Below are 22,705 nucleotides of genomic sequence, written 5' to 3'. Positions count from 1 at the left end.
TTAAGGGCCACATCAGGGTTGTGTTTGACCTCAGGGGGCCGGGATGGGCATGACCAGCTTGACATCACTCATGTCAGGGGCATTTGTGGTGGTCTGAGTGTTGTGCCAGGGAAAATACGCTCCTGAGCTCCGTTTTCAGCTGCAATCCTCTGTCAGTGAAAATGGAGCTCGAGAGGTGGCCCACCTGAGCTGTTCTCACTGGCAGAGGCACTGCGGGTCAGCCCTCTGCTGTTTTCCAGATCTAAGCACCTTGTGAGACGAATTTGGCCTCAGGGCCTTGAGTTTGACACCCCTGGTCTAGATCCTATTTAAGGGAATCCAATACAATTCAAGCCTTGCTCTACAGCAGTGATGGTGAACCTTTTTGGCACAGAGTACCCAAACTGAAACGCATGTGCGTGCATGCACCGGAAACCCAAAGACCAGGTGCCTGGTGTGCATGCACGCACTAGCCACCTGGTCTTTGGGTTTCTGACACACACATGCACACTGCTGGTCTTTGGGTGTCCAGTGCTCCAGCACACGCAAAGACCAGCTGGCCGGCCTGCATGCGTGCACCTGAAACCAAAAGAACAGCTGGCAATAGCACACATGCCTACAGAGAGGGCCTTACATGCCACCTCTGGCATGTGTGCAATAGGTTCGCCATCACAACCCTACAGTAACTATGATCTGGGCAAACCCATTCTTTCCTTTTTCATATTTTCTTCCTAGGTTGCTGGCTGTGTGGATAGTTTAGATTGTGTGGTCTGGAAGCCATCAACCTTGTTCCTTTACAAAGACTATACTTATAGACAGAATTAAATGCTATAAAAATTAAACGAATTTGTGTAACCAGGTTTAGGTTACTTAACTACTAATAGTAATAACAAAAATAATATTCCAATGCATAGCACAAATAAGGGGGGAAAACCTTTGATTTTTACCGTGTTTCATTCCTGCACCACTTTTGTTTGTGCTGGAATGGAAATGCATTGCGCCATAACTGGAAAACCCATATGATGGGTACCCATATCCTAAAAGAAAAACAGAAAGATTAAAAGGTTACACTTCATTAATTGTAGCTTTTTTCCCCAGATGAACAGGATTCACATATGAACTACTGATTCAAGTGTATTATTAAATAGTTCCACGTGACAAAATTATCTGGAGGATATTTTGGTCTGATGAATCTCTATGGAAGTATGTACATTTTTGGTTTGTGCCAAGTGAAAAAAATCCAGATTATAAGTAATAAAAACAAATATAAAGAAGGCATTTTCTTATCTTTTAAAGTTAAAACAGTGGCATCTATAGATGCTTATAACATGTCCGTGTCATGTTATCGCTTTCTAATTTTATCATAAACGAGAAACATAAATTGTTTAGATTAACTCACGATTCTTTAGCAGACAAAGTAGAAATCTAAGTAGTGCAAATGGATCCATCCAAATAATAAAGATAACTCACAGGATCCAGGGTCTCAGAAGTATAACAAACATGACTATGCAATACCTATGCTTAATGTGCTACTTTCTATGGATATTTCATTATAAGTACAGAAACATTAAAACACATATGAAAGTATGTTTTTAAAACTTCATTATATACTATATAACTTAGGATATATAAATAATTCTGGCATTAACTATGAATGGGTCAGTAAAGTAAGTTTATTGCAATTATAGCAAATACTTCAGTAAAATGGTTTTTTTCCCCTTGCAGGCCTTTTGGTGCACTCTAGCAATAATCCAACTTTTATTCAGGGATATATGCTATTGTTGCACATTCTATTAGTATTTACCCAGAAATGCACTACCTGGTACGGTGTTTATCACTGTAAATACAAGCCTAAGGCTAGTACATTAATTTACTCTTAAGCAATACTAATTCAAATAGTTAATCAAGAACAATTAAGTGCATTTATTTATTCTTAATTAAGAATAAATCCAATTGAATGTGATATGCCCAACAAGAAAGCAATAATTTCTATATCCACAGAAAGAAAATGTGTGTGTGTTTACACATACATATATACATACATACATACATACATACACACACACACACACATCTCATGCATGCAAGGCCATAAAATAGTTAATAACATATTGGACATTCACAAATAATTCTTTTAACTAAAAAGAGAATGATTTTTGTAAAATGTGAATACAATGGGAATTTTTATTTATTTATTACTTTATACATAACATGTATTTATGTACAAAGCAACCAGTTTGTCTTGTCCTGTTTTATATTGTGTTTTTATTGTTTTTGTGTGCCTACAGTCAGTTTGTAGTTGGGGACTGCCTAAATTCAAATAAACAAACAAACAAACAAACAAACAAACAAATAATAAGTGTGCACTGTTTTGCCAAACTCTGCTCCAATTAATTTATGTGAATTTTGTGAAATATATTACATTATTTAAATTAAAAGATAATTGGTCTTAATAGACACCTCTTCTCCAACTTCTCCAAAAAAGTACGGTATTAAGATAAATATTTGTGAAAATATTTCAGGGATGAAAAATGTTATTCTGTCAATTTGCCTTCATAAAAACATTAAATTGAAGAAAGCAATATGTTATATAATCTGCAATTCATTTATGGTAATATACAGAGCCATCCAACTCCATGGAGAATTAAATATATAGACTGTACTAATGGCAGTAGTTTAGAATCAGCACTGTATGGGGCCACAGACATAAAACGTAACTTCTTGGGTTCCCTAAATCTCCTACCAAACAAAACCCACTTTAATATAGTGACAATCCAAAAATGAAAGAAAAACTTCCCAATGCATCTTCCATTATTCATTCATAATCCCATTAACATTTTTATTTACCTGATCCAGCACTGCCGCCACCACCACCACCTCCTCCTACTCCTCCATACATTCCACCTCCTGCAGAACCTGCGCCACTTCCACCAAAACTATCGGAGAAGTTCGGCATGAGTTTCTGTCGTTTCCTTAGTACTTCTTCTTTATCTACATTTTTGACAAAAAATAATATAAGAGAGATGGAACCAAAACCTGAAGACACATCCATTTTTTTCAGAAGGCAATAGGCTATCGAATAGGGAGTGTGTGTTTTTACTGCTGTACATTACATAAATATGAGTTGAATTCTTAAATTTTGTAAGAGTATGACTGCATAAATACTGAATAAAAAAGATAGTTGTGTAACTATATTTTTTTAATAAGCCCTTGTATAATGGAGATTCTGAAGCCCTATTTCAAGGAACCTAGCCTTCCTCCTTTACTGCTGGGTATGATGTTTGGAGCAATATATGGAAAACTGAGGCACAGCCTATAATACAAGTTGGCATAGTAGATTGATAGGAAGCAAACTCTGTTATCTATATATAAAAGGCAAATACCACTCACTCATCACAAAATCTCCAGAACCGTAAAGCCTAAAAACTTGAAATTTGGCATGTATATTCCTCTTGGCTTCTAGGTGCTCACTAAGAAAGGATTTTTCAAGATGACCATCAGATCATTAGTATTTCTTATACAATAATAAACACGCTATGATGCTAATGAGTTCTACTCCCCCTCCCCACCTGAAAAGAACTCTGTTCCAACTGCCAGTTGCTTCACATTCCATTACCTCATTTCACACTGGCAGACGTTCCACTTCTTCACTCAGGAGCGGTCTGGGGCTCCTTATGGTATTAAACGTCGGTACCTCACCAAAATGTTTATGCCTTCCACCTATAGAACTGCTTCCGGACTCAAGGCGGTGGGAGCGATATTCCCTTATGGGTTTCAATCACCAACCACCACTGAGCCAACGGATTGAACTGGATTTCTCCTGCATTGCCCAATCATATTGTTTTGTCATGAAGCACGGGTATATTTAACTGTATATTTGTTTGGCTATGTGACCAGGATGTCGCAATAAATTACAGACCTCCTGACCAAACCAGCTTTACTAGACACCTAGGATTCACTGGTGACCTTAGGTCTGAGCACTGGCTCAGCTGCTTTCCCACACTAATGTTTTATTCAAGTTTAATAAAATTCTTTTTTCTCTCCTATACTTAAAAAGTTTTTTTTTCCTTTCCAGATAACATTCCTTCCCATTTTCTCCTTCCTTTAGTAATGGATTGCCAAATGTATTTCAGGAACTATTTGCAGAGCATGGAATTTTAATTGTTACTTAATTATTAACATTTAATTTTTTTAAAAAAGCCATGGCAGTGAACTGGCTGTTTGTTCAGCTGATCTAGAAGTCTAGCTAGGTGTCCCCTTCCTCCCTGATTGTTCCATGTGCTTTCCTCCTGACACTGTGTGCTTGGTGAATGAAAACAACCATCTAGATAGAAGGAATTAAAACCTTATGTTTTCTTATAGATTAAAAAAAACCCTTCTGTATCATGAAAGGATAGAGCAGTCAAAATAGATCATGGAAGTTACATATCCTAGGGCCATGATGGCGAACCTATGGCACATGTGCCACAGGTGGCACACAGAGCCCTCTCTGCGAGCATGCGAGCTGTCAGCCAGCTCAGCTCCACTGCACATATGTGTACGCCTCCCACTGGCCAGCTGATTTTCAGATTTTTGCTGCACATGCGCGAGACACGTGTGCATGTTGAGGGGGGGCAGGTAAGCATGTGGGGGGGAACATTCATGCATGCACATTGGTCATGCACACTTGCGGGGGCGTGGGGAAGCACAGGGGGTTGTGCACGCATGTGCAGGGCGGCGGGGTGCATTTCATTATGGGTGTGGGCACGCACGTGCTATCGTGCATGCACGTGATTTCGGCATGCAAGGAGAAAAAGGTTATCCATCAGTCCCTTAGGGGAAATAGTAAAATGACAAAGATAGGATGAGAGGTACTTAATAATAAGCATTCGGTGTCCGTCCAAGCCACTCCTAAGAGCTCTTTTATTTATCTTAAGATCTTCCAATTAATTCTAGGCAAATAAGAAGCCTAATTATATTTCGATTTACACCAGGATATGAACAATGCACAAGATAGGTTGAGAGATATACTAGCATCTTAGGCAATTCTCAGACTAACTTACAGACTAATCCTACTTCCCCTGTGATGATCCTAATTAACTTTTATTGTCTTTGGCTAAAATGATATAAATTGAATCATATTCAGGGAACTGAAAGCAGTCAGTCCAAAGTCCAACATTGCAGGTAAGAGACCAATTTAAATTAAAGCATTTAAAACAGACTGCTGCCCAAGCTTTGTTAAATACGACCAGTTTATAACATAACTAGTAAAGGCCACTATCTTCCTTAGTAGAATCACAGAATCATATAACTGAAAGGAACCTTGGAGGACATCTAGGCCAACCTCCTGGCTAAGGTAGGAGTCCCTATATCATCCCAGACAAATGGCTGAACATTTTTTTTCTTGAAAACCTCCAGTGATGGGAGCACCCATAACTCCAAGTGGCAAGCTGTTCCATTGATTAATATTCTCACTGTCAGGAAACCTCCTTATTTCCAGGTTTATCTCAACTGAGTTTGCACTTATGGCTTCTTGCCCTGTCCTCAAGTGCTATGAAGAATAAATTGACACCCCGCTTCCTCTGACAGCCTTTCAAGGGTCAGAAGACAGCTATCTGGGCTCCCTTGTCTCTTCATTAGGCTAAACATACTGAGTTCCCTTAGACCAGGGATGTCAAACTCAAGGCCTGGGGGCTGGATCTGGCCCGTGGGATGCTTAGATCTGGCCCATGGGGCTGCCCTGGAAACAGCAAAGGACTGGTGCAGTGCCTCTACCAGCGAAAATGGAACTCGGGAGAGCTTTGTGTGGCCCTCCTGAGCTTTGTTTTTGCTGGAAGAGGGTTGCAGGAGGCTGTCACAGCTGATAATGGAGCTTGGGAGCCCATTTTTGCCCGAGTGCTCTGCCACAGGCGCCCCTAACACAAATGACATCAAGCTGGCTATGCCCATCCTGGCCCCCTAAGGTCAAACACAACCCTAACGTAGTTCTCAAAGAAATTGAGTTTCACACCCCTACCTTAGATGTTCATTGTATGGTTTGGCTTCCAGTCCGCTTACCATCTTTCTTGCTCTTCTCTGCAAACTTTCTAGGCCTCAGCATATTTTTGTGTGTGTTTCTCATGGTGGGCAGAATTGAACACAGTATGACAAATGTGGTTTCCCTTGTGCGGTATAGAGCGGTACTATCACTGCTCGTGCTCTTGATCCCTCTGTTGATGCAGACTAGGACTTCACTGGCTTTTTTGGCGGCTGCAGCACACTGCTGACTCATACCCAATGATCTCTCTCATGTACCTGTACATTTAGTTTTTCCTGCCTAAATGCAGAATCTTATTTTTCTCACCACTGAACTGCATCTTGCTAGATAGGGCTCAACGCTGAAGTCTGACAAGATCTTTCTGAATCTTGAGACTAACTTCCAAAGCATTAACAATTTACCACAGCTTAAGTATTAACAATTTACCACAGCTTAGTGTCATGTGGAAATTTCCCCTTCAATCCTCTCATCTAGGTCATTTATGAAGTTGTCAAACACCCCTGGGCCCAAGACAGAACCTAAAGTATCCCACATGATATAGATTGATGGATAAATAAATAGACAGACAGACAGAAAGACAGGCATGTGTGTAAGAGAGTGTGTATAGTCAAGGCTATGGTTTTTCCAGTTGCAATGTATGACTGTGAAAGTGTTGGACCATAAAAAAGGCTGAGCGTCAAAGAATTGAGGACTTTGAACTATGGTGCTGGAGAAGACATCTGAGAGTCCCTTGGACTGCAAGGCAATCAAATTGGTCACTCCTAGAGGAGATCAATCCCGGCTGTTCTTTAGAAGGCCAGATCCTGAAGATGAAACTCAAATACATTGGTCACCTAATGAGAAGGAAGGACTCACTGGAGAAAAGTCTAATGCTGGGAAAGATTGAGGGCAAAACAAGAAAGGATGACAGAGAATGAGGTGACTGGATGGAGTCACCGAAGCAGTAGGCAAGAGCTTAAATGGACTCCAGAGGATAGTAGAGGACAGGAAGGCCTGGAGGAATGTTGTCCATGGGGTTGTGAAGGGGTGGACAAAACTTCACAACTAGCAACAACATGGCAGACAAGTTGCATAAAAAAGTCTGACATGGTATAAGATAACTTCTGAGTAAACATGAACTTTATTAACATTCTTTTCTTCAAAGTTGCACTTACTTAAACGATTCTCCATAAAAGTCCCCCCCCCCTTGGATTAACATCCAGTACTCAATTTAGGAGTACTACAGAGTAACAGTAATATAAAATAAGTAGGTATTCTTAGACTTGGACAATGTTCAACTAGTATACGTGCAACTTTGTTAATCATTATATCCAAAGTAGGCCACTGTATCTGGGCAATTCCCCCGAGCGATACAGATAGATAGCCAACCAACCCCAGGATAATTCAGTAGGTGCCTAGGGAGTTTTTGAAAGTTTCTGCAAAGTTCAACCATATACCACAAAGATTTCTAAATCCTAAAAAAAGAAGTGTAGAGAGTTCATCAATTCAGTGGTAAACCTGGAAATTCCCTAAAGCACATAACTTCCTGTCAGTTATGATAACAACCTATGAAGAATAAACCAACTGTTCCCTCATTTGTCCATCTCATCTACATGTTTTGCTTGTTATATGAACCCTTTCACCCTTTAAATACTTTCCTCAGATGTGACAGATTTCAGTCTCACAAACTGATATGAGATCAGTTTTGCCTCAGAGTATTTGTAAGAATGGGAGACCATTCAGTGGGAGAATATTTCAAGAATAGTCTTGAAATAGAATATTGTTTTTGTTTATCTGTGTTCAATGCCAAGAATGAGTCTACTTTTTTGCTAGACTACATTTAGTGTACCGGCTGCACATTACTGCTGCGTATTTATTTCCAGCTTATTCATTCATTTTCATCCTGCATATAATAAAATATTTGAAATAATGTATAGTGTGCCATGTGATTACAGAATAATTAAAGTTATTAAATTATTTATTAATTTAATAATTAGTTTATACATACCATATTTTTCAGAGTATAAGATGCACCTTTTTCCCTCAAAAAAGAGGCTGAAAATCTGGGTGCGTCTTATACACTGAATACAACATTTTTTTCCTCCAGAAACCCCGCCCTCTTCACCAAAATGGCTGTGAATAGCCTTTAGGATACTTCCAGAATGCTCCTTGGGGCTGGGGAGAGCAGAAATGAGTGAAAAATGGACCGTTTTTTGCTCAATTCCTCCCCCTCTCCTGGGAGCACTCTATAAGCCTCCTAAAAGCTATGCATGCCCTTTATTTGATGAAAAACTTTCCGTTTTTTGCTCGTCTTTGCCCCCCCTCCCAGGAGCACTCTACAAGCTTCCTAAAGGCTATTCATGCCCTTTAAAAAAAAAAGGGCCTGTTTTCACGAAAAACGGGCTGGTTTTGGGAGGTCTGCAGTGCAAAAACTTTAAAAAAAAATTTGCCTCTTCAAAATCTTGGTGCATCTCATACTCGTGCGTTTTATACTCTGAAAAACTACGGTACATTATTTATAAATTAAATTATTTTAACCAAGGTTTACTGTACCTTTCTAAACCAGTACAGTGAATATAAGTAAAATAACCATAGGTGTTCCTCAAACATTGATTATGAATAGAGGCATCTGGTGAAAATAAAGGAGTTCATATATGCTTATTTGATATGCAATATCTTTACCAGAAAAGTAAAGATTCGGCACAGCATTGAAACTATAAATAGAGACTGAATTATTATTGAGGAAAAAGAATCTGAGAGGGTAATCAAACTAAAGACACATAAGAAGAACTGAAACATGTACAAGCTTCATCTCTTATCTTGGAAACCAGGGATCACTCAATCCTTTAAAAAATGAACATGATTATAGCATAACTAGAATAACCAGAATTGAATGTGATGAGACAAGAAATACTTCAGAGAATATCCCAATTCTTTAGAAAATAAGCGAGCTATCTCTACCTCTAATTTATATTTAAGAGGAAAAAATTTGAAGAATATAAATCGAACAATGAAGTAATAATGAAATTATTAAACTATCATGATCAAAATGATTTGACAACAATTAAAATGCAAATTTGCCAAATAGGGCTCTTGGAAAAACAATTTAAATGTTATTTTTAAAAAAATTATAGAGGATTTTTGAGAAACCAGTTTGATAGGTTTACATATTGAATCAATAAATGAAATTTACATATTGAATCAATAAATGAAAAAAACCTCAAAAAGTCTTGGCTTTTTTGGTTATTTCTTTCTTGTGTGTATCAATATATATCATTGAGGCATACATAATTAAAATAATTTGTGTTTCTAGCCACTGTAATCAATAATACTCCCTTTCTATTATCCAAGAATCATTATTCTGTTCTTCCTGCTCCCCATTAATGTGACACATAGATATTTCACAACTGATATGACAATATTGCTAAAGATATTTCTTGTCAAAACAACAAAACCAAAACTTAGATAATAGATAAACGCGAATTCATTCATTCAAACAAAAAAGAGCCTATTACACTTTTAAGGAATCCTGCGTTAATACAGCTTACTTGAATTAGTTATGGGTTTTTCTCAAGAAATCCAACTTGGGTGCATCTATTAAGAACTTAAGATAGACATCAAGCTTAAGTTTCCCATCTTTAAAAGGCATGATAAAATTAAGTCAGTGTAGTTTTATTGGCTTTCTTTAGAATGGGGACTAATTTTTACAATACTACAATCTTTGGTCTCTATATATAAAAATGGCTCTGTCTCTCTGTGTGTGTGTGTGTGTGTGTGTGTGTGTGTGTGTGTGTGTGTGTGTGTGTTCTCCAGCATAACTCTGGAACACCTCGAGTAATTTCAATTAAACTTGGTACACAGATAACTTACTCTCTGGAGAAAAATACTGGGGGGCTAAGATACCCATAACACCTCTCGGGGTGTGTCCTCTATTAAGATACAGCTTATTGTGCCTTAAAATGGCTTCTACTGTACAGCGCAGTTGAGTTGCCATGGTAACGGCTTCACAGTACTCCAGAAGGGGGCTCCCTCTGGTAAGGGGGAAAATCCAACATTAGAAATTACGCTTGGTCCGGGCATTTTCCCCCTATAGGTAAATACCCAGGCAATGCCAGGTTATCAGCTAGTTGCTTATATTTTTAACTCTGGAACTTTAAGAAATCATTGGCTAATTAGTGTGCACAGGATCTGCTACAAATGTTGTGAATGAAGAAAAATACTGTTAATAAACTAGTTATGGAGGGAAAGTTTTCACAAATATCAGGAAAGAGACGTTGATTTTAGCTGCTACGTGTTTGTCGTTGGTTTACAGGGAATTAAAGGGTTAAATTGAATCCAGGAGCTGGGAAGTTTACTGAGAATTCTGACTAATGGAAAAGTAGCCCAAGGCTACAAAAGAACAGCAGTGATGTAATTAGAGTGTTCAGAAAGTTGCAAATTTGAAAATAAATGGCTTTTCTTGTTAAGATGGAATAGCTTTTCCTTTGTGGAAATTACTAAGTGGTGGAGCATTTTATTCATGGACTGGAAAAGAAATATGGGAAGCTTCTACAATAACCACCATCACCACCAATCAGTCCAACAAATCTCCATACAAATAGTCCTCAACTTATCACCACAACTGAATCCCCAATTTTGTCGCTAAGCGAAACATTTGATAAGTGAATTATGACATTTCTTGTCATACTTGTTAAGTGAATCACTGCAGTTGTTAAATTAGTAACAGAGGTATTAAATGATTCTGGCTTCCCCATTGACTTTGCTTGTCAGAAGGTTGCAAAAGGTGGTCACGTGATCCTGGGTAACTGTCAATAAATATATGATCATAAATATGATCCATAATATTAACTAATATGCAACATATTACAATAGGTAGAATAATTCCAACACTGATGGTTTTCTAAAAAAGATGCATGTCTTCTACAATGGGCAACATAACACAGCATTGATAATTACCTTTGATTTCAGGATAATACAGAAAAGGCTTTGGTTCGCTTGTCTCTAGATCTGATTTTCGCCGTAATTGAACAAAAACAGATGCTGCTTTCGTGATGTTGACATCTCGATACTTCGGTGTTTTGAATACTATTGCAAACTGTAAGCAATCATGGTACAGATGATCAAGATAAATACGGTGCAATGTAATAATTTATATATTGAATATATTTGCATATTATATTATCTTCTCTGCGGTTTATACATCTCTGTACCTTAATTACTACTTCATTGAAATAATAGGAAGTGAACTCTGATCAGGTTTTCAAACCCTGAGAACTGTTAGAAATTAAAGACCTCACATTAAAACTTGTTGTATATGCTATCGGTCGGATTCCTTGCCAAAAGAACTTACCTGTCTATGCACATCAGTAGGCGAAAAGTCTCCAAAACCTTCCCAGACACCACCATTTTCATCTTCTTCATAAAAACGGATTTGAATATCATCTGTGAGAAAACATGAATAATATGGTCATGATTCATATTTACCCTCTGGTTTAACGCAGGGGTGGGAATCTCAGGTCCAGGATGGCTTGAAATGGGCTGGGTTGGGTTGCAAAGACTACCATATTTTTCGGAGTATAAGATGCTCCAGAGTATAAGACACACCTTAATTTGGGGGGAAGAAAATGAGAAGAAAAATCCTGCCTCTGCCTACCAGAATCCATGGTATTCAGCTGGCTAACTTCCTGCCAGTGTGTGAGAGTTCATAACGTGGTCAGCCAACAAATAGGCACAGCAACTAAGTCAGCCAATGAGGGCTATTTGGACTCTGATACAGTATTTTCTGTGTGAGCAACAAGGAGACAGGAAGGAGCCTGGCTTAGCTGAGAACTGAAAGTGAAACTTCTTGTATTTTGCTTGTATTTACTGCCTTTGGTATATTGTATTGTATATTATTATTATTATTTTGAATCCTACTGAATCAGTTACTTATGTGTGCTTTCTGAATGTGATTGTTACTGCAAACTATGACCAGCCAGGTCAGCTTTAGCACTTATTGCAGCCTGAACTCAGCACAGCTGATTGGTGGGTGGATTAGATTGCCGGAATATCCCCAATCAGCTGTTCCAGGCTGCAGGGATTTCCACAAACCATCAATGCCCTCTGATGGGGGGGGGCTACATTTGGTGTATAAGACGCACCCAAATTTTCACCCTCTTTTTTTTGGGGGGGGGAAGGTGCATCTTATACTCCGAAAAATACGGTATATGGTTTCCATTTTGCATTCACTGTCTAGATCCAATTTAAAGCACTGCTAATTGATTTTTAAAGTTGTGATGGCATTCTTCCAGACATTTCCTGAGACTCTGCTCCCCCCTCCCCCCCCCAGTGTACTAATAGCCAAATGATGTGTGGAGAACAATTACATAAAAGGTCTTTCTGTAGAAACATTTCTAAATTGCATCCAAATCTGGGAACGATTTATTTGTTCCATCACCCACCCCTCCATTTCTTTTGTCCAAAACAGAAAACAAATGCTGGAAAACTTTAGAATCTGACTAGGCCAACATTGGTCAATCCAGAGTTTCTTGCCCTCCATCAAGAAAACGTTACCATTTTCTGTCCCAGATAAGAACGTATGGCTAGAAAGCAAGCTGTTTGCAAATAAAGTTGGGAAAACAAAGTAAAAGCGAATGATTTTTGTTTTTTCCTACCATAAACTGTCCAGAATACAAGTTTTTTAAATCATCAAAGCCACATGGCTAAGTAATCAAGAAGTATTCTGCTAAGTTGCAGGAATCTAGTGCTATGTTTTTTACAGGTGAATTTTAAAAGGAGTAGAGAAATGGAGGTTGGAATAAAATTGTCAAAAAGGGAAGAGGGTATTCCTCTCCATCATACCAAAGTAACAGGAGCCAGTTTGGTCTAGGGATTAAGGCACTAGACTAGAAATCAGGAGACGATGATTTCTAGTCCCACCTTAGGCACAAAGTGAACTGAGTGACTTGGGCCAGTCATTCACTCTCAGCTAAGGAAGAAGCAGGTAAGGACAAACCACTTCTGAAATCTCGCCAAGAAAACTGCAGAGATTTCTTCAGTCAGCAGGAGTCAACATTGACTCAAAGACACCCACCCACACAGATGCGTGCACGCACACACGCACACACATTTTGTCTGGATGAAATTGAAGAGAATTAGATGTGATACTGGAAGAACGGCCTCTGCCCTGTATTCATGTCGATGGAAATATTCCCCTCGCACCTAATAATGGCAGCAAGACTGTTGGTGGCGCAATACTGGAAGAAGGAAGACTTGCCTACAATTCAAGAATGGACATTGAAAGTTACAAACTTAGCCGAGATGGCTAAAATATCGGCATATCTTAAAGATCACTCAAATGAGAGATATAAACGAGACTGGAAAAAATGGATTGACTATATACAAAATAAATACGGGACCAAGAAATTCCAGTTAGCCTATGCTTAAGATCAGAAATGATTTAAATTGTTTAAAGTTAGCTCAGCAAGAAGAAGCTAAGATCAATGTAGAGATGTCATTAATTTCTTTATTTCTTTTTTATCAATAGATTTTAGATTGTGTTTGTTAAAAATCCATACCGTGTACGGGTTCTGGGAAGTTGGGGGGGGGGGGAAGTCGGAGGGGGGTTGGGGGGAGGGAGGGCGGGGTATACATTAGGCTAGACAAGAATTTGGTGGTAAACTAGAACTATTTTGACACACAAAAAATTGTACTCCGATGTCTTACTGATTGAGGAATGATGAAATGTTTGTTTTAGAAGAAAATAAAACTTTTGAACCTAGGAAATATTCCCCTTGTTGCAATTGTGGTGCTGATATGCAAACTATTAAACATATTGCGCAAGATTGCCCACAACATGGGTTCTTTGGTTCTCTAGAAGATGTGTATGAAACAACCACCAAAAATGATCACCTAGATAGCTGAACTGGACATCCAATTATGAGGCCTGTGCCATACCCCTGTAGAGTTTTTCTACATAATTCCATGGATTGTGTGTATATGTTTACTTCTTTTCTATCGTTTTCTCATCATATACTAAATACCAGTGGTAGGTTCCAGATCCTGTTCCAACCGGTACGGTTGGAACGGGCCTGGCGGCATACACATGGATGCGCGCAGCACACATGCATGCATCTTACCGCCTCTGCGATGCTCCAACTGCTCAGCAGAGCATTGTGCTGGCGCTGTACGTACTGTGCACATGCGCATAAGCGCCAAAGACTTAAAAGTCCGGGTGGGAGGGTGGGCCCTCCGGAGCACCATACCGGAACGGTATCTGGTGCTCCAGGCAGGTTCCGGTACATCTGTACTGGGACGTACTGCCTGCAACCCACCACTGCTAAATACCGAAGTAACCCTGTGAAGAATAGAAATAAAATACAAGATCTTCAAAACTATGGAAAAACTTTTGAAAAGGATTGGGGAAGCAGCTAATTAATTGGACTCATTAAAAGAAGTATTACCCTCGAGGAAGGGAAAGGTGTTTAGGATGTCCAGTATACTATGAAGTATTCCCAAATGGATTCTCTTTTTGGGGAAAAGTGCAAATTTGGAGTTAAAAAAACAACTCCAGTATCAATGTAATTCAATTGTGCAGGAAGAACCTTAATGATTCTTAAATTGTTGCTTTTTCTTCCTGTCTTGCATCCTTGGAACCATATACAGTAAATATAATGAAAATTACAAATTGTGCACAACAATCATAAACATTTAGTCAACAAAGGTTACAATATTTTCTTAAGAAATACTACCACAAAAACGTATTGTTAACAATATTGTACCTAATGTTTCCTTTTTTCTTGATTAATTAAAATAAATCAGTTTATAGTGGCTACTAAAACAGGTTCATGTATCCTATGTCAAAAATTACATAGATGTAGAGATACAGTCCCCATATACTATATACTTGGGGAACGTCTAAATGGAGAAAATGTGTAGGCTGTCAACTCTGATAAACTTGTACTTTCTTTCTGAGTGTTGGCCAATTTTTTCCTCTTACTAATTATGGAGTTTTTGATAATAGATTCTATATAAAATTCTTTAATATAGAAGTGTTTATTGATTTTTTAAAAAGTATATCATGTTTCTCAGTACACGTTGAGAGATTTCAATTAATGCTGTTGCGAGGAAAAAACATACTTGCTAAGGGAAAACCCCACTTTGGAGTTTCCATTTACTCAGACTCTTATTTAAATCAGTTAAGAAATTTATTTCACTTCCCTATCTTGGATTGGGAAGGACTTTGACAGACTTGATATCTCTATTTTTATCATTTACAAAAATCTATAACTACGCTAGTCTCTTATTACTAATTAAAATCAATTTTTGGCTTTCAAAAATTATTGCAAATTTCCAGTATATAGAAACATATTTTATTAATAAATGTTATAGTACAAATTTTCCACACCCCCCCCAAAAAACAACTGGACAGTAATCTATATTTATTCCCCAAACTAGATAACATCATCAGTGCCAGGACTAACTAGCACTGATAATGTTACATAGTTTTAGACGTGGTATTCAGCAGGTTCTGACCAGTTCTGGAGAACCGGTAGCGGAAATTTTGAGTAGTTCGGAGAACCAGTAAATAACACTTCTGACTAGCCCTGCCCCCATCTATTCTCTGCCTCCCGAGTTCCAGCTGATCAGGAGGAAATGGGGATTTTGCAGTAACCTTCCCCTGGAGTAGGGAGGGAATGGAGATTTTATAGTATTCTTCCCCTGGAGTGGAGTGGGAATGGAGATTTTATAGTATCCTTCTCCTACCAAGCCACGCCCAACGAGCCACAGCATGCCCAACAAGCCACGCCCACAGAACCGGTAGTAATTTTTTTTGAATCTCACCAGTTTATGAAACGTCTGCAAGAAAACAACTAAACTCAGAGAGTATAAAGGACCCCTCATTTCAACCCCGAGCTCCAAATATTCTCCTTTATTGCAATCTATATTTAGCTGCCTTTTTATCTCATTCTTCCTTTGACGAATTCAGTTGCATTACTTTTAAATTCCATTTTATTTTTGGAACAAGCTTGTGAAATGAATTAGACCGAGAAACAGTTAATCGTTCTAATAGCACCCAGCTCTTTCCTTATATAACTATGTTCAAGCATGACAGATGCAGTGTTGAGTTCTCACCCTTTTGGACCTTGTCACAAAGTAGGTAAACTTCTTCTCCCCCTGTTACACAGCCTGCAGTCCGATCCATCCGAACAATTTTTAAATTGGATGCATTTGGAGCTTCTGGGGGGAGAAAATTAATGAAAGAATTCAGTCAACTTCTAATTAGTTCAAAAACAAGAATTTTGTCCCAACTTGGCTGTATCATCTCCAAAACTTAGCATTACAAAATATACAACAATAATCCATAGAGTAAAATAAGAAAATATTACATACTCCTTGATTTATGACCAACTCAGCCCAAAATTTCCTTTGCTAAGGAAGACAGTTTTTAAGTGAGTTTTGCCCCATTTTACAACCTTTCTTGCCACAATTGTTAAGTGAATCCCTGAAGTTATTAAGATAGAAACACGGTTGTTAAGTGACTCTGAAGGTGGCAAACAAACATTGCAACTGGCATAAATACATGCCAGTTGCCCAAATTTTGATTACATGACCCCAGGGATGCTGCAAGGGTCATAAGTGTGAAAATCCTTCATAAGTCTTTTCTGTTTTTTTTCAATGTAAACCTTTCATATCTTTTTCAAAATATTAATTAGGCAAAATTGCCCATACCTGAATTTTCAATCTTGCAACAAAATCCTATTCAGACTAGACTTGGCTTACAGAACGGGATTTAGCTCCAGAATGGAAAGCAAAATCAAAAGACACTCACTGCTGTCATATATAGGGTCAGACAAGACAGGCTGAAGTCTCCTTGTAAAGCTACCAGTGCTATCAGGAAGGAATGCTGTGAACATGAGCCGTACGACACTGAGGTCCATCTCCTTAGTCTGCTGATTTGCTGCCTGACGAATGATATCCCGTTCCCGTTCTGAAAACCATGGAGAAGACGATGGATTATTGTAGCAAGGTGTCTTTTAATGGCGGTCATGGTAAGTGAAAGGGGAAGCAGGCATAAAATTGAATTCGGAAGACATCTAACCATTTGAGTGAAGAAAGCAAGAGGTCAGATGAAAGCCAAAGCGTACGACTGTGTTTCGCCGAAAATAAGACCGGTCTTATTTTCTTTTGACCCCCCAAATAAATGCTTGGCCTTGTTTTCAGGGAGGTCTTATTATTTTTGAGGTGCAGGAGGCGGTGAGCGTGGCCACCTCATGGCTGCTGCTGTGTTGCAATATTTTTTGGGAGGGCTTATTTTTGGGGAGGGTTTATTTTAGCGCATGTGCTCAAAAGCCCGATTGGGCTTATTATCCGGGAAAGTCTTATTTTCAGGGAAACAGGGTAGTAAAGATACATTATATTCAATGTTGTGATTCTTCTGAACTGTTTTTTAATATGCTCTGATCTTCTCAAGCATGCCCACACATACCACTGCTATTTCTTCAAGAGATATAGGAAATTCCACAAATTCCCCATTCAGTTCAAAATCACCCACCCAGCTACTTGACATGCAAAGGAGTTAAAAAAGAATTACATTATGTACGCTTAATGCTAAGTATTACTTTGACCAAGACATAAAGAAAAGGAAAAGGAGTGGATAATGTTCAAAGATGGGAGAGATCCCTACAACAGAAACAAAAACTGAAAAAGAATCAAAGGAATATGCACCCTAAAAGAAATTATTTTCTTTCCCACTGAACCTTATATTAACAATTTTGAAGGAAGAACCGTATAATTTTTTTTCTTGAGCGTTGATAATAAAATATGATAAAAAAGAGACAATTGCTTGCTTACTGTAAACATAATGAAGGGGAATTTAAAAATAACATTTATTACACGTGTGCAACAGAGATAACTCTCTACCTACCTGTTAGCTGCCTCTCCCCTCCGCCTTCCACTTGTATATAATTGAGATCGGGGTGAACGAGGAGTCCTGGATTGTACCCTTTTTTACATGCATCAATCATGCGAGCTTCCAGTGTGTCTAATACTTTTTTCTTTGTAACATGTAATATTCCCAGGTTTGGAAAACTGTAGAGAAGTACAAATCATTATATAGATATGATCCAGCTTGTGGGGAGCTTAGATCTGGCCTGCGGGGCTGCCCTGGAAACAGTGGACCAGCCCATGGTCCCTCTGTCAGGAAAAATGGAGGTCGGGAGGGCCACCCAGGCTACGTTTTCAGCCGGGATTGTCTCCTGCAGCTCGAGCTCCATTTTTGCTGGCAGAGGGCTGTAGGAGGTCATCCTGGTCAAAAATGGGACCCAGGGGGGAGTGCGCAGCCTCCCCTTGCTCTATTTTCACTTGCAGAAGGCTGCAGGCCGTCACAGCAGAAAATGGGAGCAGGGTGCCTGTGGCCCCCTGAACCCCATTTTCACTGGCAGAGAGTCATGCCCCCCACCTCCCTGAGGTCAAACACAACCCTGATGCAGCCCTCAATGAAACTGAGTTTGACACCCTGCATTAGACCATAACCAAGAAGACCCAGATTTAAATGCCACTCAAGTACTGTATATAGTTCACACCCTAATCTTGAACCAATAACCTCCCTAATTGGGCTATTGTAAGCGTGCAATGAAATGTGGAAAGCAAATAAATTCCTTTGAGCAACTTAGAGGAAGGAAAAATCTATAGCCAATAAAAACCGACTGGATAAATTCACTAAAAGTTTTTTGAAATGTGGGAAAGGTTTTGAGGGCTTGTGTTTCAACAGGAGGAGAGCATCGAATAAGGTATGATATTTGGATAAGTTACTTCAAAATGAAATACTCTTAATTTAAATATGCTTAGCAAGAATATGATAAAACTTTTAAGATTAGAAGCAGAATGGCAAACAACAGATTTTGCACTCAATTCGATGATAGTGTGATTCTTAACATCAATAGAATGAGTCTTTCAAGTCTGAAAAGCAGCTTCTCTTTGGCTATGCACCTGTGTGCATGTGTGTGTATTTCTAAAATCTTCCTATATAACATCAAACTAGCACTTATCTGAAACCTAATCCAATCCTAGAAACAATAATATGCATACTTTATTTGCCCTTTCAAAAAAAGGCAGAAGATTAACTAGGATTTAATATTCCCTTTGCTATTTTGTTCTTGGAATGCAACAGTTCAAGAAATCCAATGTTTATGTCAATATCATAATGACTTTAATGTAACTTGAGTAAAGAGATATTTATTTAATTTACTAATGAAGAAACAGGCTAACCTATACAAATTAGGGAAGCGTGGGGAGGAGCTTCCAATATAATAGAAAAAAATGGAAATCGAATTTAGGAAATGTATTTGGGGGAGAGGAAACATCTCCATAAAAATTCTGAATTCTATTTTTTTTTTGCTATTCAGTTATTAATCAGGCAGCTTTGAATAAGGAGTTAATTATCATTTTTAGTTCTTCGTCTGAAAATCAAGGGAAAAAATTAACAGGAAAACTGTTGAAAAACTAACAATAATTAAAAATAATTTTTGCAAGTGTTATATTTTTTTAAAAAGGAATTATTATATTATTTGCTAATTACACTTGGACTTAAGCTATTTCAGAATAATGAAACATTTATTTTCCTCAATACTTGAGTGATTTTCTTCCATAGTTTTCACGCTAGACATATATAAGGAAACACTAACAAATACATGAGTATTATTATATATGACTAAAGTATTATAACATTTTGTTTCTCTATTATGACATCAGTAGTGGGTTTTGACCGGTATGCCCTGGTACGGGCGTACCGGTGCCTGCTAGGAGCACCAGGTACCATTCCATTCCGGTGCTCTGGAGGGCCCACCCACCTGCCCGCATTCCTTACCAGTATTTGAGGGTTTTGGGGCTTATGTGCACAGAGTGTACGGCGCCTGCGCGATGCTCCACCGAGCAGCTGGAGCATCACGGAGGCGTAGCGGGCATTAAGTATGCAAGTGCACACTGCATGCGTGTGCGCTGCACCCGTTCATGTGGTGGATGCCCGGCCCTGTTGCACCATACTGGTTGCAACGGGTTCCGGAACCCACCACTGCATGACATCCATAGTCAATTTCATTTCATTATGCAAGCAGATTCCCTAATAATTGAAGCCTTCTCAACAAAGCACACTAGAAATAACCACAGCAATAACAACCACCACATTCCCATCGGAATTTGAGTATATCTTAAAAGTGAGCTCATGCATGCATGGCTATGCCCTGGAAATGTACTTCATCACAGATTACATGAATATCAATTCTAAATGAAGGAAAACCATCCAGAAGATTTTATTCTATGATATCCACCATGCACTTGCACGCTTTCCCATCTCTTTACATTCTAATTGCATGCATGCATGCATGCACGCGCGCGCACACACACACACACACATATGCCAGAGGGAACATTGAGTGGATAAAAACATTAGGTAGAACTGAATCTACATACCATAATTATGAAGAAATTGTACTTTAAAAGAACACTACTTACCGTATATTTTGGAGTATAAGACGCACCTCTTTCCTCCCTAAAAGAGCGTGGAAATGTTGGTGCGTCTTATACACCGAATACAGCCATTTTTGGCTTCCTGAAGCCCCATCCCTGCATCGCATTTTGGTGAAAAATGGGTGAAAAACGGGCTGTTTTCCACCAAAATGGTGATGTTTTTGCCTTCTCCCACCCCCTAGAAACACTCTGCAGGCTTCAGCAGACCTGGGGGAAGGGAAAATGTCCACGTTTTGGTGAAAAATGGGTGAAAAACAGAGGCGTTTTTGCCTTATTCCAGCCCTGCTGAAGCCTGTAGAGTGCTCCTGGGAGCCAGGGAAGACAAAAACTTTTTTTTTATTACTTACCTCTTCGAAATCTTGGTGCATCTTATACACCGGTGCGTCTTATAGTCCGAAAAATACGGTACTTACCCCGTTATCATGTCCTTTGGTCCTGCATTTACTGTGCAAACTCCCTGCTCACAGTGTTTTCCTACCAAGCTGTGAGCATGCAAGTGAACATGTTTTCCATTTGTGACTAACTGCACTATTACTTTTGCAGGTCCAACATAATTGCATATCTGTAGGGAGCAGAATAAACACTTTTATTTTTGAGCAATTATTCCTCTGTTCCGATTCTACACTGATTTTTGAAATGTATTACATGTGGGGTGCTTGCATGTTAGGAATGTAGTTAAGCCTTGTGACACAAAAACCCTGTAGAGCAGCAGTCCTAACTTTTGCGGCTTGGTGGCCCGACTGAAGGGGGGAGGGGAACTGGGCTGTGCTAGTGGTGGGTCAGCACGTGCAGGTCAACTCATGTAAGTGGTAGGCCAGCGCTCACGTGCGAAGCTTAACTCTCACGAGTGGTGGGCTGGTATGCATGCGCGCAGTTTAACTAACACAAGTGGCAGACCAATGCACACAGGCACAAGAGCCTACCAGTCCACTGCTCACACATGTTGAGCTGCACACGCAAACACGTGCACACTCCAGCCAGCCCCTTGTGTAGCCCAATTCTGAATAGGCCATGGCTCAGTAGTGAGCCACGGACCAGGAGCTGAGGACCCCTGCTTAGATTGCGGAATAAATCTTTATTTAAAATTTGCAAAGAATTTGTCAAATGCTTTTTTATCAAATAACAAGTTTTGAAAGGATAACAACAAAAGGATTCTAATATTATTAAATAAACCCAAAGTTCTAAAATAGCAAATAAATAGTTTCAGAACATTTGGAAAAATTGGATGAACGCATAGAGGAGTTGAAAATCCTGTAGTATTATAGATTAAATACGAGATTCTCAAACTAAAAGGGCAAATTAATTGGTGTGACATTCCCATGAATACTGTACACTACAAGTAATTTCATTGGAATTAGAAATAAATATAACATTAATTTTAATGATTAAATTTTAATCTAGATATAAAATAAGACAATGATAGGACTGTTTTTATAAAACAATACCTTTTCTTTGGAAATACAAGAAGCGTATGTTTAAATACTATTTTCCCAATAAGAAGGGCAAAATGAATTTTGAAAAAATACTTCTAATTTCTCATTACATTTTTATTTTGTTGTGATATCTGCTCTTTATTTAGGTAAAGTGAAACTGAATGCTAACAGTACTAAGACAGTTTTATAGTCCCTATCAAACTGTGCTCGAGACTTTTCATGCCTTGACTCCAGCCTTCTTGAAACAGTTAAGATTTCTAAAATAAATGCAAACACCATTATTGATGAATACATCCAGTGAAGTGAAGATGATCATTTATTTTGAATTAGAGGATATATATCTAGGAGTATCGATTGATGTCATCTCAGTTGAAGATGGAATATTGATGAATAAATTGATATTTAAAATACACTGATGTATAAAATACACCAAATTATTATATTCAAAATGTAAATATATTAATTGCAAAAACAATATATTTAAATTATGGAAAGCAAAAAGAATGTTTTCAGAAGCCAAATACGTATATTATTTTTGAAAACATTTATGTCAAGTGTGTGTTATATAACATACATTTGAAAATCAGAAGGCTGATTCCTGGCACTATAAATCAAAATATATGCATACTGTTTTTATTAACATATGTCTTATGATTAAAAAAAGAGGAAGTATGAAGTGGACATAGCAGAGAAGTTTTATAAAGTTTGGTTAATGAAGCAATTTAAAACTTTCTTGGAAATGGTCATTTTTTACTATATGTTGCAAGCTTATTTTCAAAATGATATTCCTTAA

At 38.5% G+C, this 22,705-nt stretch overlaps 1 protein-coding gene across 2 annotated transcripts in view; it reads right to left on the bottom strand.

Annotated features, from left to right (window-relative positions):
- Window positions 1-22,705, bottom strand: part of NFKB1 (nuclear factor kappa B subunit 1) — a 74,812-nt gene that overhangs the window by 21,932 nt on the left and 30,175 nt on the right. For both annotated transcript variants that reach the window (XR_015697864.1, XM_087724158.1), the window contains exons 6-13: window positions 20,893-21,041; window positions 17,880-18,043; window positions 16,785-16,943; window positions 16,088-16,192; window positions 11,325-11,416; window positions 10,931-11,069; window positions 2,827-2,970; window positions 927-1,016 (exon numbers count right to left, since the gene is read on the bottom strand). Coding sequence is in view for 1 of the 2 variants with exons in the window: in XM_087724158.1 (XP_087580284.1) it covers window positions 927-1,016; window positions 2,827-2,970; window positions 10,931-11,069; window positions 11,325-11,416; window positions 16,088-16,192; window positions 16,785-16,943; window positions 17,880-18,043; window positions 20,893-21,041 (1,042 nt within the window). In the remaining variant the exon portion in view is untranslated. The remainder of the gene's footprint in view (window positions 1-926; window positions 1,017-2,826; window positions 2,971-10,930; window positions 11,070-11,324; window positions 11,417-16,087; window positions 16,193-16,784; window positions 16,944-17,879; window positions 18,044-20,892; window positions 21,042-22,705) is intronic.

The sequence above is a fragment of the Thamnophis sirtalis genome, unplaced genomic scaffold (genome assembly GCF_051295495.1).
Source record: "Thamnophis sirtalis isolate CommonGarterSnake01/CBP01778 unplaced genomic scaffold, rThaSir2_p1.2 scaffold_10, whole genome shotgun sequence".
Classification (NCBI taxonomy): domain Eukaryota; kingdom Metazoa; phylum Chordata; class Lepidosauria; order Squamata; family Natricidae; genus Thamnophis; species Thamnophis sirtalis.
The sequence above is the reverse complement of the archived record's forward strand: the minus strand, read 5'-3'. Positions and strand labels throughout refer to the sequence as shown.